General features: G+C 43.5%; 2 protein-coding genes across 4 annotated transcripts in view; one reads left to right on the forward strand and one right to left on the reverse strand.

Moving 5' to 3' along the window:
- The window catches only part of cux1b (cut-like homeobox 1b), a 62265-nt gene extending 54622 nt beyond the window's left edge, over window positions 1-7643 (reverse strand). Inside the window, exon 1 of one of the 3 annotated variants that reach the window (XM_005459370.4) lies at window positions 7445-7602. In XM_005459370.4, the coding sequence (XP_005459427.1) occupies window positions 7445-7507 (63 nt within the window). In that variant the 5' untranslated portion in view covers window positions 7508-7602. Of the gene's footprint in view, window positions 1-7444 lie in introns of all 3 variants that reach the window. The other 2 variants (XM_005459368.4, XM_005459369.4) reach the window with 2 other exon arrangements.
- A 6158-nt stretch (window positions 7644-13801) lies between these two features.
- LOC100706777 (alpha-(1,3)-fucosyltransferase 4) lies at window positions 13802-16719 on the forward strand. The gene is given in 2 exon segments (XM_005459367.4): window positions 13802-15767; window positions 15770-16719. Coding segments are annotated over 2 exon segments (1170 nt in total). The 5' UTR covers window positions 13802-14833; the 3' UTR covers window positions 16006-16719.
- Window positions 16720-17875: the final 1156 nt, after the last annotated feature.

Here is a 17875-nt window from a genome sequence, read left to right on the forward strand (position 1 = left end):
TAAAGTTTTCACTTCATTAACATGACTCAAATTAGAAATATTTCTTTTGTGGTTCACCTCAACAGCACACAAATTCTTCTGACTTCAACAAAAGTTCTGCCAACCTAAGAAAGAACTAAAAGTAAACCAGTGAACACTGTATCAAATGCTGAAAACCATTTGTTAAGCACAACCCACCCCCATGCAACACACACACACACACACACACGCACATGCACGCACCTGTGAATACAGGGTAGTTGAATCATCATAATCGGTGGTAGTTTTCTGCTGAGCCCAGCCAGCAGTCTGTGTTATTTTTAGAGGGCTGACACAGAAGCAGGCCGTCCATTTACTCCGTGAGCTGGCAGCAGGACCATCGCAGCTCTGGTTGCTTTTAAACTACCAAAATGGGAATGAGCTCAACACAAACACAGCAAAGGTGTGGACACTTACTGAAATTAAGTTAGCTCATATTCAGAGCCATTACTTAAACATTAGGGGCCTTATACCATAAAACTGTGCACGGGAAAAAAAGAGCCTAAATCCACACACAGCTACTGAGGGACAGGCAATCAATAAAACTCTTTACCTAATCTAACATCTATAACCGGCTCCTTATTAAAACATGCCATTTCTAGCCCTCATATTCTGGGAGAATAAAGGCTAGAAAGTGTACAGAAAAGAAAAACAATAAATTTCTACACCTATTCTTAGATTGATGCAATGAGTCCAGCAACAAAACCCCTGATGGACTGAATAAGAAAGTGAAAAAGGAGACTGTAACGGAAAGTAAATTGGAGTGAGAGCCGAGTCTAAAGGGTGAAGGCTTTTCCCACCTGACTCCACTGATGTATTGAGCCTTAGGGCCGGCTATGGATCTAGCAACTGAAGCCATGATTGACATTGAAAATTACACAGAGTGAGCTATTAGCAGATAGCTGCCCATATCATAATTCAATCCCTTCACCATCAAAGTGCACCAATATCATAATTCAATACCGAGAACCATTAGCCCGCAGCATACCAATATCATAATTCAATCTAGAGGCCATCAGCCCTTGCCAATATCATAATTCAATACTTGGACCATTAGGACACACCAATAGGCCTATTAGAATTCAATACCTATGGTCAATGATCTAACAGGATACTGATACCGGTGTCATGGGTTGACATGGGATAAGGTCTGCATAAGGCTCCTCAGACCCTATTTAGCTGAGACGCCTTGATAACAGTGAGAAAAACAGCACTAAAATTAGGTAGGACAAGTGGTTCACCAATAGCTTGGATACAGCAGTCAAGTGAAGGCCACAGAATAACAGGGTTTTGGCCTTAATCCAAAAGAAAGAAGAAAAAAATCACCAGGGCCATGACAGGTTTTTAGGTTTTTAAGTGGGGATTTATTTACTCAAGATGAAAGTAGGTTTTTATTTATTAAAAGACCAAAAAAATAAGAGGAAAATGCAGTCTGCTCTAGATTAAGGCAACACAGACTCTTTGCATTAAATATACGTGCACCAGCCGTGCTTCTGTGTGGAGTCACCCCCCCAAAAGGCCCACTTTGAGGCAGGAAAAACCCTGGAGTCTCTGCTGCAGAAACTGATTTTGACACACTCGTGTAGAACTACATTAGTCAAACCGTTAAAAAACATGGCCCCCAGTGTGTGACCATCTGCAGTTGGGCTAAATTATCACATTGTGGTACCTTGTGGAAATGAGACTCCATTTCGTTTTCTGGTCTGCTGCCTCTGTTTATGTTTCCATGTTAACATCTTGTTTAAACTCTTCGAAATGCCTCAAATCTCACCCAGACGCTTCTTGCCGGGTCATCAGAAATCTGCTACTTAACAACCAATCAAACAGCTTCTAAAAGCTCAGATTTCCTCAGCTGCTTTAAGTCAGTTTTTTCACAAAAGCATTATTCACGGGGGGTGGGGGTGGGGGTGGGTTCTCACCACACATTTCTGAGGTTACCACGCTTAATTGTAATCTTCATTTATTGCATGTGGAGTGGAAAATGACTCTGGAGATTGTAAAGTACGGCAAAGACTAAAAAACACAATTACTTGAATGACAGAAGATCAGGGAATGGAGGAGATTAAAATAGCTTTACAGTAGCGCCCCTAAATGTTGTTTGACAGGTACACATTAAAAATATGAGGTTCAATCTGTAGGTCACGTGCATGTAAAAACATCACATCAGGCCACCGTCATGAAGGTTAGATCATTAAAAACATATGGGAGGTATGTAAAACATATGTAAGAACAAAAGTGACCAGTAAAAAAAAAAAAAAAAAGAGGGTACGAGTGGATTGCTTTGTTATAAAAGTGGATCTAAGCCTCCAGTCGCCGTTCACCTCCCTCTCTGCATTTTGACTTTCGCAGCAAACTCAAGACAAGACGCATTTCCCTCTCGGGAATGCAGGATTTCTGTTTACTGAAAACCTTAGGCTTAATATTACAAGATGAACACCAGACTCTGCAGGAATACATCAGCCTCTGAGGCGCCGTTTCAAGTGCGCGCTTGATTTTTAAATAAAGTGGGCATCATCCTGGAACAAGTGGAAAGAGCCAGTATATTCCACAGCGAGCCTAAAGAGAAGTGTCCGCTCACAGTAGCCCCTTGCTCTCTCTGCTGGAATACAGAGCAGCGCGATAATGGATGCTTCTGTCATGAGATACGGTGAAACTCTATGATGCTGTAGGTGAGAGAGACTCCAAGTGGGTCTGTAAATAATGCCTGCCACTTGAAAATAGGTCTCTGCAAACTGCCCCCTTATGCTCTTGCTGCTGGTTGTTGGGTGTAAGTTTTTGTATTATGCAGTGAAAAAAAGAAAAAGAAAAAGCAGGAAGGCGGAAGATTTTTACATGATTATTGGCCCACATTTTGATCCTGGATAAAGTTTCTCTAAATATTATCACGGCTTCCAAACCTTACAGTGATACTGTTAAGGGTGCAAGCTGCTGATCTGAGCTGGTAAACATATTGCCTACAAAGAGTTATAACAGAGATTTTATTTACTGCTGATGTATGAAAACACTTTTTTAATATATTGACACCCTTATGTTTGTGATTTATTTGCGTGGTTTAAGTAGTTTAGTGTTTGAGCTGAATACACACTGATAAAGACAGAGATTGGTAAAAATGCATTCCCTAATATTCAGAAATTATACCTCACATACTCACAAACTAACACTATAAAAACCAGGGAGTATATTAAGCCCCAAAGGCATAACTTTTGTAAGAAAAACAAGAGAAAATGTGAGGAAATTCGAACATTTTCATGTCATATCCATGCCCTGCGCTCAAATCATAGCAGATTTTCCGTTTTACCTCACATGTTTTCAACATAATAAATAGCTTTGTTGTCTTGGGTTAAACAAAACTGATCTTTAATGTAATTAAACCGTAGTACCACAATGGAATTACTATAAAGGAGACAATTATTTTATTTGGTTTTTGGTTTTCTGGTCGAAAGAGGGAAAAAAAAATGACAAAGATGAACACAAAAACACGATGTTATATTTTTATCCCAAGCAGAGACTTTTTCAAAAAGGTAAAAAATCTGTTTGGTGCGCACTTTTGCATAAAGCCTGAATTGAGAGCTGCTGACTCCATCTGTTTGGCTGCCCCTATTTTTAGACTCCTGTTAAGTGCTTTGTATCTTTTGTTCAAACATCAGATGACACTGGTCCAAATTTCATTTACCCTGCCAAAGTTTAAAAAAAAAACAAACAAACAAAAAGAAAAAAAAAAAAGTCAGATTATGCCTCTCATGCAGTAATATATTTAGTTTTTATAATAAATCGGATAAAGTGAATCTAAAGTAGACACTCGTCTCTTCGATTCAGAGGGAGGGTGAAGAAAACCGAGCCCGAGAGTGACGTACGCTTAATCGCTGAGGAGTTGGGGAGTATGGGCCTCTGCTGAGAATTAACCAGTGATAAGGTCCATGAAAAGTTTGAGTTTTATTTCCTCCCCCTGACTTTTCCGAGAGCTGCACCTTGTTGTCTCCACACGTTTACACTATAACCTCTCAGAAAGTAAGATGACAAAGCTTCCCACCAGAGTAGACGGAGGACAGCCCAAAGACCTGACATGCACTCGTCCTTCTGTCTGACTCATGCTTAGTCGCTCACCACCCACCGACACACAGTGAAACCTCAGTCCCAATGCCAGGTTTTGTCACTGGGCAGAGAAGCAGTTGGCTACAGTAAAAGCATGACGTGATGCCCCCCTTCCTCTATGCTCCCCCAGCCTGTGCAGCAACAGAGGGGTAAAAATATCCCACCAGTGAGTTCAGACAACCAGCTCATAAATTAACACTAAAACTCCTGCAGACAACAGCGAGCCAGTCGCTGAGAGATTTAAACCACTCAGGTTGCCACTGACCATGGCTCTGGGATCAACTTACAAAACCCTTTTCCAAAATTTACCCATTAGGAGGTGGTGAATAAGAACTGGGGTCTATATCAGCTTTCATCCAAGTCACTATTTAGCTGTCCGCTAACATAGTGAACTATTTTTCAAAATGGCTCTGGGGGTGCGTTGTTCCAGGAAATGTTATGAGGTGAGATGTAGGCTATTAGGCCTAAATTGGGAATTGTGTATAACAGAATGGTCTGTTCCTAATTTTCCTCGCTTTCACAGAAAATACGCAAAGCATAGGTATATAGGCCCAGCTATTCACTCATATCTTATTAAGGCTCGCCTGTAATGAAGCGCAATCTCTCACCGCTCTCAAGCAGAAACCCAATGTTCCAGCAAACTGCTTGACTGGGTCAAAAAAAAAGGAAGAAAAAAAAAAAAAGGAAAAGGAAAAAACAACAGGAGAGAAGAGTGATGATCCCCTCTAAAGAAACTCAACTCTGTAATGGACGGACAGGGATTACAGACGTTAAAGCCTCCTCCATCTGTAATTCACTGTCACCCTGCCATCATCTCTGAATCACTGATCCACTTTGCAAGTGTGCAAGACCTTGCTAAAAGCATCACTGTTGCACCCATTTGTGTTTGTAGTGGTGGTGGTGCTGGTGCTGGTGGGGGGGAAAGGGAAGGGAAGGGAAGAGAGGGAGAGAGAAAAAAAAAAGGCATGCAGAGAAGACAAGTTAACAGCTCGCTGTGCTGTTTCAAAGCACTCTCTGTCCTGTAACAACCACCTAGCTAGTTTCTCACACAGGGAATGGGACACACTGATCAAATAGGATTTTAATGAACATCAGCAGTCGGAGCCTGAGGAATACACGCTATGATGGCTTAAAGCTACTGACATCTAGCTTGAGTTGGATTTTCATCATCAAAAGAAACAAGAAAAGAAAACATTCCTTTGCTGGTGCTTCTCGCACAGACAAATCAGGCTGCGAGTCTAAGTGTACGGCGCGAACTGCCCGTCGATTACAAGGAGAGGGAAGCAAATTCGAAAGCAAGTGGCTGACAGGGCCGTGTGTAGACCATGATCATATCATGCTAACCCCCACATTATCCTCCCAAAAAGAAGAAAAAAAAATGGATAAGAAAAAGGTCCTTATCTGAAGGCTTTCCTCTAGGAGCCTCTCAGTGGGAGGGAGAGTAAATAAGATGTCATCAATAATAGACAGTGAATGTTCTGCTCTCTCTCACACATACACACATACACACACCAGCTCCGACTGATTCCTATCCTGCAGACAGGCCTGCCAACCGCCAGCCTTTTTGCACACGCTCAGATTCACTGTCCTGACTAATCGCTTGTGATAGGGGCCTTTGCCATAATTACCCAGGGCCTTATCACAAACTTATGCGATGCATTTTTCATGTCCTGGCTGCTGGCAGTGCCTTCACTGTCCGTGCTGGCAGTCAATCTACAAAAAAAAGACTGATCTCAGACAAATTCACACACACATGTATACACACCAGTTCAGAGTGGGCAGAATAGGTGAAAGCAGGGTGAAGGGCCAGAGGAGAAAGAGAGAGAGAGGAGAGAGAGAGGAAAAAAAATATAAAAGGAAGGGAGGGGAGGGAGGAGAAGGAGCGAAAGATTGGAAAGGAGCAGGAAGGGGGTGGGAGATAGATAGTGAGGAAAGACAAGAGAAAGCAGTCTCAATTTTTTTTTTTTTTTTACATAATGCATGAACAAGGGGGCATGAGTAGGAGGACCGAACAGGATCAAATAAATAGGAGAAGTGAAGCCTTGATGATGTGGCGTAAGTGCAACACAAAGCCCCGCTGGGAAGACTTGTTCACTGTCCTTTTGTCTACCCAGTCATAGGGGCATCATGACCTAAATAAAAGTTTAAACCCCAAAGCCCATGCGGTTTGCAAAATAAATGTATGAACAATTGGGCCAAGCCTACATAATGCAATCTTTATGTTAATGACGACGGCAACTGGGGCTACTAATATTCATAAAACTGTGATTTAAAATTCAGCAATGCATGTAAAATGCCACGGGAAAACACAACAGTGCCATTGTCTACACGTCTTGTGATAGGTCAAACACGCTCTAATATACACAGGCTATATTCACGCACTGAATAAGGCCCAATATTTTCCTCGTACACCCCCCCCCCCCCTTTCTTTCCCTTCCTGTGCCACGGATCTATCTCCTCCGTGCACGCCGAGATTAGCGAGCGTGCGCGCGCGCGTGCGAGCTCGAGCGTGCGAGGCTGGGACATTTCTGGGAGTTGATCATAATCACAAGGTCATGATCTATCACATTTCCAACGTTCGTGTTTTTAATTGCGTCGCGTCAACAAACACTGTCCCGTCCTGTCCACTTCCCACAGACGTGGCAACGTCTGTGAAAACCTCACTGTGTATATAATTGCCGTCAGGGGAAACCGAGAAAAAAAAGACGGCCGAATTCATCAAGCATAATCTCTGACACGACTTTAACATAAACTGTTTCACAGCCGTTAGCCGATAAGGTTGCTAATGTTCCCGTTCGCTTTCAACTAAACTTGCCGATATGACAGTTAAAAGCAGAGGGGGGAAAACACAACTAAAAACACTGTTTTGTGTCTGTGCTGCCCGTCTCAACGGTTGGTGTCACCACAGCGCCACCGTATATTGAGTCGCACTTATTTTTCCCCCCCTCCGAAATTATCCAACCTTACAACGGCTAAAGCGTCGGGCTAACTACGGCTACTGGCTCCGGTAAAAGTTGTAGAACACGCAATAAAGATAGCCAGCCGAGAGCTTTCCGCTAAAGCGCCGCCGTTTGGCTTTTATTTCGGCGCATCCCCGCGGCGTCGCCCCGGCTTGCCCAGTTGCAGTGTCCGATCGATGTTGAATTGAACAAAGAGGATCAATTTCTGATCAGCGAGAGAGCCACTTTCATCAATGTGAGGAAGAGGTCTTGAATTCTCTTCCGAAACACCTCCGAGGCGGTCGCGGAAAAAGACCCGAAACCCGGCCGCCGAAAGAGGCGAGGGGGGCGAAACGAAAAGAAGCGGAGGCGATTTAAACAGAGGTTGAACTGACCTGTAGTTGTTGTAAGTCAAAGCGCTTCCAATATTGAAACATCGATCCTGCATTGGCCGCCATCTTGAGACATATTGAGACAGGAATGAGATGCTGATAGAGAGCGCGGGGGTTGGAGTTCAGTGGAGAGGACCGGGCGGCCGGAACACCCGGACCGGATCACATCCGCTACCCGCCCCTGCAGCAGCTGGCTCACGGAGCGGAGTCACCTTCCAGGAGTGTCACCTTAATAACGCCATTATAATTGCTTAAATAGCATTTTATCAACATTGAGATATTACAGGTAAACAAGCGAATCGGCATTAAATTACTCCTAATTTTATCGCGCTGAAATAGGCGAAGTTGTTCAGCGCCAGATGAGCCCGTGGTTCGTGCTGTAGCTTGTTTTTAATCAGTGTGTGTGTGTGCGTGTGTGTGTGTGAGTGTTACGGAGAGCAAAGATCATACAAAAATAATGCCAGGAGGCTACTTGGAAGCCATATCTAAGATAAATAAATAAATATATCCCATCGGGGGAAGCAGCCACGACCAGTGTTTCCTCCGACTTTACTGTGCTGGAAGATCATTTAAAACCACAGTTAAATTTTTTAACATTTTTATTTTCATTTTTTTACACCTACAGTCAGTGTGCCTGCAAATAAAAAACTCAACTTCTTTTCAGTGGTAGTTTATGCATTTTCTTTACATCAAAAAAATAAAACTTTTATTATTCAAGTAGCACACAACTTGTGTTTGCAGTGCTAGAAAAGTTAACATGTGCCAAAGTCAGCTGCAAAAATATGGCTCACCGTGAATTTAAGCATAATTTAATTCATTAGGGTTACTAAACATAGAATAGAGTGGGTGGGGGCAGGGGGGGATGTAACTCTAAATATATGGCCACAATTATCTCAGTTAAATGATCTGTTGCAAATGTTTTGTTTTTGTTATGAAAAGATTGGATCTAGTGTACAAATAGTAAAGAACTGGTAAAAAGATGAAGTGGCCTCCAGCTCTTGAGCAGGTTATTTCTTTTAGTTTAGTTTTCTCAGTTTGCAATAATTCGATTAAGGACATGAGCCTTCAGTTTAAGGAATTCTTCAGCGGCACAGATATTAATCAGATTAGTTAATCAAATAAGCTTGTTGTGCTGTTAATCCAGTGAAGTCAGCGCTGCAGCATTCAGCCCAGTGGTCACAGTGTCACTGTGCATGTATATCGTTTGTTGATGCGACCTTGAGCAATGCACTGAACCCAGGCTGCTCCTGAGGCGTCACTCCTGCTGACCATGTCCTCTGACCCTCTCGGTGTGTGGACGTGCCTCAGAGGGATATGCAAAGAATTTCTAATTACACTGTATGTATGGGGTGCCCTAAATTCCTGTGTCAAACTGCACCGCCTCATTCACCTTAAAACGCATCACGCCTCGGCTTCAGGCTCTGCACACCAAACCAGAGCCGAGCTGCTCAGGTTTATCAGGGTGACACATCTGCTCTGCACATTGTTTTCATTTTTAGCACTTTGTGGCTTCCCAAATTTGACTTGTTGAGTGTGTTTTGAGGCCTGGCAGTGTGGAAAATCCACGCCTGCATTCACACTTTGGAGGGTTTTGTTGTTTTTTTTTTTCTTCCTTGAACGCTTGGAGCATTTAACAAAAATATTTCATAGCTTTACCCCCCACCCCCGCCCTCAATCATTTTCATTTCTTTACAGCCATTGCACTCTAATTGCTTTGACTAAAAATAACATGAGAATTTGCCATAGATAATAACGCCTCTTTCACTGCATTTTTGTGAATACAAAGGTGGGCATTTTTGTGCTTTGAATTCGCTCAACTTTCAGGCCATTAGTTGATTTGATTTGAAGCTGTTTGTGTCTCCCTCCTCCCAAGAGTATGAATGGGGCTCAGTGCTCAGCTGATATGTAGCCTTAATAGCTTTGCCTTATTTTATACTTCATTTATAGACATAATACAGTGAATTAAAGGCTGGCTTCAGTTTGCTAATCACACCCAGTCACATGCTTTTAATAAAAAATGCACCGAATTGCAGTTAGGAATCAGTCACACGAAGAAATGGATACATCTGCTTTAATTTAATCACTAGGACATAATAGAAGTGTGATTCACATTAAATTGCTCACTACTCATTTTTTAAATACTATTAGCAATTGATCTACAAAAGGAAACAATGAATGCTGTTTAGATGCGTTTATTTTCAAGACAAAAACTGCATATGAACGAATAAATCCTGTGTTTAATCCTCTCATTCCTTTCCCTCTGTTAATCAGTGTCTCCTTGTTCTGGCCTCCCTGACTTATGATGCTACCTATCATTAAGTCAAACCAGAAATACAGGTCTGAGATAATCCGTACCAGCTTAGTTGCTTTGCAATGTGTCCATTATGCTGTATTTGTATAGTTATCTCTTCCCATCTCACAAAGAAAACACTGAAAGGAATATGATGCGTGGCTTTTACGCGGCTGGCATTAGTATGAGGAGTAAAACAGAAAGGAAAAGTTATGTGTGCCGATCGATAAAAAACATGGGAAATGTACATGCAGGGGACAAATGAAAGAAATAACAGCCAAACTTAGTAAGGTGCTGGGTCACAATGTTTCCGAGTCTCTGGAGGGATCAACACCATTCATCCAAAACGGATTCCCTCATTTGGTGTTTTGATGATAGCGGTGCTGGGGAGAGCCGTTTAACACACCAGTGCAAAAGCTCCCGCAGGTGTTCCACCGGGTTGAGATCTGGTGACTGCGAAGGTCACACATTGAATGATTCACATCATTTTCACACTTTGTGAGCCCTCATGCCCCGTGCATGGGGACATTCAGGAAGAGACCAGACATCCGAAAAGGCGAACAACCAGGTGAGTTTGTATTGATTCGCACTGACCCTTCGTCTAACAGCAAAAAACGATCCAAATCGTGCCAGAAAAATTCCCCCAAAAGCACAAAAGAGCCACTGCTGGTGTGCAGGAGTCAATTTATACTTGGTTAATGTTGTGAGGAGTTTAACCCAGATTCTGAGTGTTTTACTCTAACCAACCTGTAAAACTATAGATAAATGTAAAAAAAGGATCCCAGTTGGACACAAACCCGACACTCCTGAGTGAAAGTCTTCTGTTTTGACCCAAACATCTAGCTTCACCTCCCCCTTTTGTGGACTGCTTTACACTTTATAGTTTGTCACCTGACTTCTAAAGGCTTGAGTGGCAGAAAGCAAACTTCTCCCCTTCATACAACATCTGTCTTTAAGATTGCTCTTCTGTAATGTTTGCAGGAGCGTCATCAGTTGTATATTTCCAACCCCATTTCTTTCCAGTAGATCTAAATGCAGCTGTGCTTTAAGTCAATGAAGCAAAAAACTGTTGAGCGTTGTGATTGAAGCTTCTGCCCCTTCTTACAAAGGGATCTTTTCCTCCTTCCATTGTGATAGAAAATGAGAATCCACTGGGCCTGCTCAGCATTTATCTACATGCCACGGAGCATGAGTGGATGTTAATTGTTTAATTGTACCATGCAGTGCACCTGTGTGGAAACATCTGCACTGGCTGTGTCTCTCCACTCATTTATTCAGGGTTTTTCTTTTAGATGGCCTCATTTATTATTGCAAATGTTTTGCTTTGCACGGGAGGACTAAATTAGTCAGATATTGTGATTGGAGTGCCTTTGTTTATCCGTGATGCAGTTCATGTTCAGCACAAGAAAAAAGAAACACTGTGGCAGACATAAGGCAAAAAAAATAAATCATTCAAAACTCTGAAGCAGTGAAAGATTTTTAAAATCTTCCTTTCAAAATCAATCATCACAAATAAGGGACAGTTGTATAAATAGGATAGACCATAAAATAATTAACAATAATCCATGACTAGACTCTTATCTAAGCACATAAAAAGCGTTTTCTTATCAGCGGGACCATTAAATGTTGCTGTGGCTAATGGTCACTTATCCGAACATAACAGAGATCTTACGCTTTTCATTTACATGAATTGTTCCAAGTGTTGATGCCAAATTGTTGTCAAGGTGTAATGTGCTAATGTAATTTGGCTTTAAAAGAAAAAAAAAGATCTTTCTACAGAGTGCGCCGCACAAGTCTACAAGCCGTGAACATTACCAGTCAGTTGATTTTGTGCTGCGCTCTTCTCAAACTCTGCATTTCAACACACAGCATCTCCATGAGGATTTGACTGAAGCTTCACTTGGCTCTGGATTACTTTGAAGCAGCAGGGGGTACACAGTGTAAGTCGGAACAAGTAACAGTCAGAGTTATCAAACTGCCTACAAATGATCGTGTTCCTGCTACAGAGGTTCATGCATGTTTGCCATGAATGACACGAGTTGGGTGTTTTTTTTTTCTCCTTTTCTAACTTGCCTTTTTATTACTCTGTGGTTAAAATAAGAGGGGAGGAAAAACAGCTCAAATTGCTCATGACACGAACAACAGGAGGAACATGTTGTGATTTGGAAATTTAACGTCTAAAAAGCCTCATCAGTACTTCTGGTTAAAGTTTAAATATATAGAAATAGGCACAGATTCTGTGTCGCTGCCATTATACAACTAGAGCCAGAGCCACGGGCTAAAAGCAGCCTTTCTGTCCTTTAGCTTTCCCACTTTTCTCTGTTTGTGTCCCTTTTCCTCCTGCTCATTGACTCTGCCTGTAAGGTGCTTTTAGCGGGCCTTGTGTGGCCGGGTTAGAGATGGATGTGTGGCCCTTGGGAGCCGCAGGCAGAGTGCAACACTGATCATGTCAGACAGGCTGGGGAGGCTGCATAAGATCATCATCACCCAGCAGTGGAGTGAATCGCCGCAGTGGCACTTTCACACAACCTCTGACCTCCGGTGCAACCTCTGAGGTCATGATCAAGGTCAGGGGTCAGCGAGGGCCTCAGTGATCGCGGCGACCGCAGGCCCCTCCTGGCTCTTCTTCTCCTTGTTTGTGTTCTCCCCTTCATTTTTCTCCTCTCACTTTTCTCTTCCCCTCATCTTCTATCTGTTTCTTTATCGCTCACGCTCTCTTTCGCCCCGGCGGGACCAATTGAGACATCCAATCCCCTGGGAGTGCGAAAAGGAGAGCAAGAGAAAATCAATAGGGAAGATGAGTGAAGACCTGGAGGTCCCATCAAAAACTGAATGCTTCTCTGTGTGCTGGCATGATTCACACATCCACAAAAACACATACAGATACACAGCGGTATTGCTTTTGAGAGACAGGAAGGCAGCAGTAAACAGCAGTCTGGAAATTGTAGCAAACAACTGGAAAAGTCTGCAAAACATCCAGTTTGATGGCTTCCCAGGTCAAAACAGAGTGACATGAAGAGCTCTTCTGTCTGTTTTGTGTGTGTGTGTTTTTGTCCTTTTATCTAGATTGCATACATGTGCCCACAAGTCTGTTGTTGGAGAGATGTTTGAACCGAGAAAGACGCAATATCGATCTCTCCAGAGAGATTCAAGATCTGCAACAACAAGTGAAAGAGCACAATGTCACATAAGTTCTCTTCCAGCAGGCGAGATGACACAAACATAAATGCCAGGCTTTGTGTGTATCATCGTGGCTGTAATCTGAGCTGTGCAAAATGTCAGCATATCACCAATCAGCTCGACTTTAATTATAGTACATTTGCAGACACATTTGCATGGCTTTGTGCTGCATAAAAGGCTTAAAATAAATAAAATTGAACTAATAAAAGGAAAAAACAAACTCATCTCTATGTGTCATTTCCTCCGCTCAAGAGCTTCTGCTATTTTGGAGAAGAGGCACACATGTTTATAATGTTAAACCTCACTACTCGTCTACATAACTTATGTCTGGGTAGGTTTCTTCCCAACACAAGATAACCCCAGGCAGGACATTAAATGATTGGCTGAAAATAGAACTGTTCAGATGAAAGGGAGAATAAATAATGCACAGAGAATACAAAACCTCTTATGGGGATAACTAGTCGTGCATGCACATGTACATGCACACATTTCTTCCACGGTGAAGAAAAGTGAATGGATGTAACAGGAAGGAGGAGGACCCAGCGGAGACACACATGCTTCTTGCTTCATCTCCTCCCACTCCTGCTTGTCTGCCATTTTTTTCCGCTCACATTCAGACTTCATGACATACTCTGTGTCTGTGGGGAGGAATAACATCGTCCCAGTCACGGCGTGTTTTTCCTGCCCACCAGAGCTCAGACACAACACACAGTGCACGGTTTCCATCCCTGATGCCTCATCGTTTTTTCATGAGTTTTGATCAGAATGGATTCATATGATGACAACAGCCTGGACAGTTGATCCTTTTACAGGGAGAGTAATGCGCCACTGTGTTAACAACTGTTTTTTATTTTGTATTTTTATTTGAGATCATCAAATGAAAACAGTGAGTCACATCTTAGTTAGAGGGTGTTGCAATGTTGGGTTATATCTAATAAATAAAACATTCAAGACAAACCTTTTCAAAGCACCGCTGCTGCATGACTAATTTGCAGCTGGGATGTTTATTCATTGGCCAAATTAGACATGCACGTTTTGAGGAAGATCCCTAATGTCACTACACACCGAACAAACGGCACAGGACTGCGCACGGGGAAGCTTTGCGCTTGTGTAGGGAGACACCAAGTGGTGAGTGACAGGTGTAGCGTCTCATAAGAGGCCGTGTCAAGTTTTCAGGGGCCAAGGAACTGCTGCTGAGAAGAACTTCCGTCTGTCATCCTTTAAAATGCGAGGGATTGTTTACACGACTTAATAATCATAAACAGTAGTTCAGGGGTTAGAGCCATGCAATAGTGTTCAGTGTTACACTTTCTGCACACTCGATTTAAACCTCAATCTTACCTTGTTTGCATTATACTCGCAAACTTACTCACGAGCCGATTTTTAAAGGGCCTTCTAATTAAAAAACATTTGCTTGTTTTATGAGCGGATCACCGCGCCCTGGGTCAAGATGTTTACCCACGCTAAAAGTGCCCGAAAAGTCCTCCGACAGTCAACAGGCCTGACAAAGGCCCTATTCAGCTGTAACTAGAACCCAGACCTACGCTGCCACGTCAAGTATATCCTACAGCACAGGGACAAACATTTTTTACTTTACAGGAACCATGACGGTAGTTTGAAGTTTTTCTTGACGAGCCGGACAGATGAGACAACAATGAGGCAACAATAGAGGAAGGAGTGTGTAGGAGCTGTGGAATGCCATAAGCTTTATTGCCTGTTAAACTGTACCTTGCTCTCTTTGTCGCACCTGAAACTACAAGGACTTTAAAAGTAGAGCACACTGGGTGTGACAGCACGGCTGTAATGGACTCCGGTGTTTAACCTACTTTTCCCGAAAAGCCTCAAATGGCTGTACGGATATCTCAAAGACGCAAACTGATATTATAGCAGCTTTGGGGGAAGCCGCAGGGTGAAGGGCGTCGATGGGAATTGGGGATCTCTGGAGACCAGAGGGCCGCCCCTCAGTCGCAGCTCACGGAGCAGACGGGCTCTCAGGGTTATTCCCGCGGAAAAACCGCTGCGTGCGTGTTCTCACAGGGGTCTGCTCCTCTGTGTGCGTGGCCACCGTGGTTTTCCTGTTACTCGTGGGAGTCTGCCTGCTCTACCTGCCGGATCCATTAGCGCCTGACCGGCTGGTTTCTCTCCCTGGGGAGAACAGCCCGGTGACGCTGCTGATATGGACGCATCCATTCGGTCAGTATGGAGAACTTCCGGACTGCCTCGAGCTGTTTCAGATAGACGGCTGCACGCTCACGGACGACGCGCTCAGGTACCCACAGGCTGACGCCGTGATAATTCACCACCGGGAGATTGCCACTGGCTACGCCGATCTCCCACCAGAACCGCGGCCACCTGCGCAAAAGTGGATATGGATGAACTTCGAGTCTCCCACGCACACGCGTGGACTCTGGCGTTTAGAAGGTGTTTTCAACCTCACGATGAGCTACCGGACAGACTCGGACATTTTCCTGCCCTATGGGTATCTGGTCCCCCGCGCGCGCACAGAGGGGGCTCTCCAGAAGAGCTTTGCTCAGCCGCTTCGCGGACCTCACAGCTCCAAACTCCTCCGGTCACGTTTCGTGGCCTGGGTCATCAGCAACTGGTCGGAGTCCCAGGCGCGCGTGACCTTCTACAACCAGCTGAGCCAATACATCCACATCGATGTGTTCGGGGGCGCGGGCTGGCCGTTACCGACAGACAGCGTGGTGCAGCTCGTCAAACGGTACCTGTTCTACCTGGCGCTGGAGAACTCCCAGCACACCGACTACATCACGGAGAAGCTGTGGAACGCCGTGCTGGCCGGTGCCGTCCCCGTGGTGCTGGGTCCGTCCAGGCAGAACTATGAGCGCTTCCTGCCCCCGAGGCCTTCATCCACGTGGACGACTTCCCCTCAGTGGAAGAGCTGGCCCAATACCTGCTGATGCTGAGGCGGAGCCCGGCTCAGATGAGACGGCACCTGGACTGGAGGAGGAGCTACGGCGTACGCCAGCCGACCTTCTTCAACGAGCACTACTGCACGGCCTGCAGGGCGGTGAGGAGGACCACAGGCAGGACTAATGTGGTCAGAGACCTGACACGTTGGTTCTACTCGTGAAAACATGCATCACACCTCCAGCACCTGTTTGAAATGACGGCAAAGCCGAGAGATAAGACCGTGAGAGGGGAAAGACTGACTAACCACATGCTGCTTCCAGAGTTTACAAATCAAATCTTTCTATCATCAGTGAAAGAGTATATTTAATTTATGTGATTTAATTAAATAATGTAATAACTTAAATACATTTATGATCATTGATCTTATCTGAGTGAATCCTTCTAGAAGTTATTTTTTATCTTAATTTATTTATTAAATTTAATTTACTCCCATCTAGCCAGTAAGAATCCTTCTGCTAAAACAGTTGGAGTAGAGTTAACTTTCTGCACCAGGGCTTAACAACACAACATCTGTAATTTAGACCAGCGGTGTCAAACATAGGGCCTGGGGGCCGGCAAAGACTCCAGTAGGGTCATCTGGACACCTTTAGAAAATGTGAAGGAACTATAATTGTATTTTCTTAAGTTTTACAGCTTTTCTAATTGATAAAGCGTGTCTTTAAAAATGTGAATTCATAAAAACATTATATTTTGTAATTACAGGAGAGTCAGTGCAATGAACATCCAGAACTTTTTATGTAATTTTACATACTCACCATGTAGTTTCACTGGTCTGGCTCACTTAAGATTAAATCATGTTGTATGTGGCCCGCAGTGTAAAATTAATTTGACTTTGTTGCTTTGCAAAATTAAAGTGTGTGACAAAGAAGAAAGACCACGCTTAGTCTTCAGATAATATTTTTTTTCTTTTTTAAGTGACCAAATGTTCATGTGCGACTGTGTCTACATATTCAAAATATCTGAGTGCCTGCTAAGCGAATGAGTTAATGTCATATGAAACAAAAATAACATGCAATAACATTCTGTCAGTCAATCACCCAGGGCGGGAGTGAATCTGGCAGGGTTGCTTCATACTGAAACGAGCCCAACCTGCTCAGGTACTGCACACGTCTGACAGCCATTACCGGTTCAGGTAACTCCTTACCGTTGACTTTGATCTGAAGCAGCATTGATTGTCTGCAGCAATCTATCTTAAAGATAAATGATAGAAGTGACTAACTGTATCTGGGTTATGATACATATTTTGTTCAGGTTTCACACCTCTGTGAAGCAGCTTTTACCCGATAGTGAGATGGGAAAAGAAAATATGAGGAGGAACAAACAAATATGCTGGTGCAGGAAATAAGCTTTCCGAGAAAGGGCACACATATTTACCTGCAACTTCCTGGAGGTGACTAAGACAGAAGGCCACATGTCCCCACCGCAGCACCCAGAGCCTGTTCTTTGTGTCTGCACATCACTGATCGCTTTATTGCAGCGCTGTTCCTGCTCTAACTGAGTCATTTTTAAAGGTGTCATTAGACCCCAAACCTAATACTGTTCAAACCTGAGGCGCTGGGGTTTTGCATTTTTCATTTAAGATTGCATAATAAGCACACGCGCACGCTCATTTTGCTGATATTTTTACTATCTGTTATATATTGTTGTGGCTTCGGCTGTGGCAGTAATGCAGAAAACAAGAAGAAAAAGAAGGGAGGAGGTGAACACATGTGTATCAGCAGTCACTTGATAGGACTGCTGATGATGTGATGCAGATCATTTAAATTTACACCTCTGCGTTGAGGCCATGGCACAGAATTAACACTTCACACTGTCAAATGAGACATTTCCTACAGGCGGCAAATAATGTTGTTCCCATAATGAGCTGATGCCTCAACAGCTGGTGAAACCACTCACGTCTATCAGCAATAATGGTTTCAGATGGCCAGAACAGCCAGAGCCCTTATCCCTGTCTTAATACCATTCATGCGAGCATATCTGGTTACTGTGAGTACTGGTTACCATCTTTGCTTTCAAATATAGATCCATTA

The sequence above is a fragment of the Oreochromis niloticus genome, linkage group LG14 (genome assembly GCF_001858045.2).
Source record: "Oreochromis niloticus isolate F11D_XX linkage group LG14, O_niloticus_UMD_NMBU, whole genome shotgun sequence".
Classification (NCBI taxonomy): Eukaryota; Metazoa; Chordata; class Actinopteri; order Cichliformes; family Cichlidae; genus Oreochromis; species Oreochromis niloticus.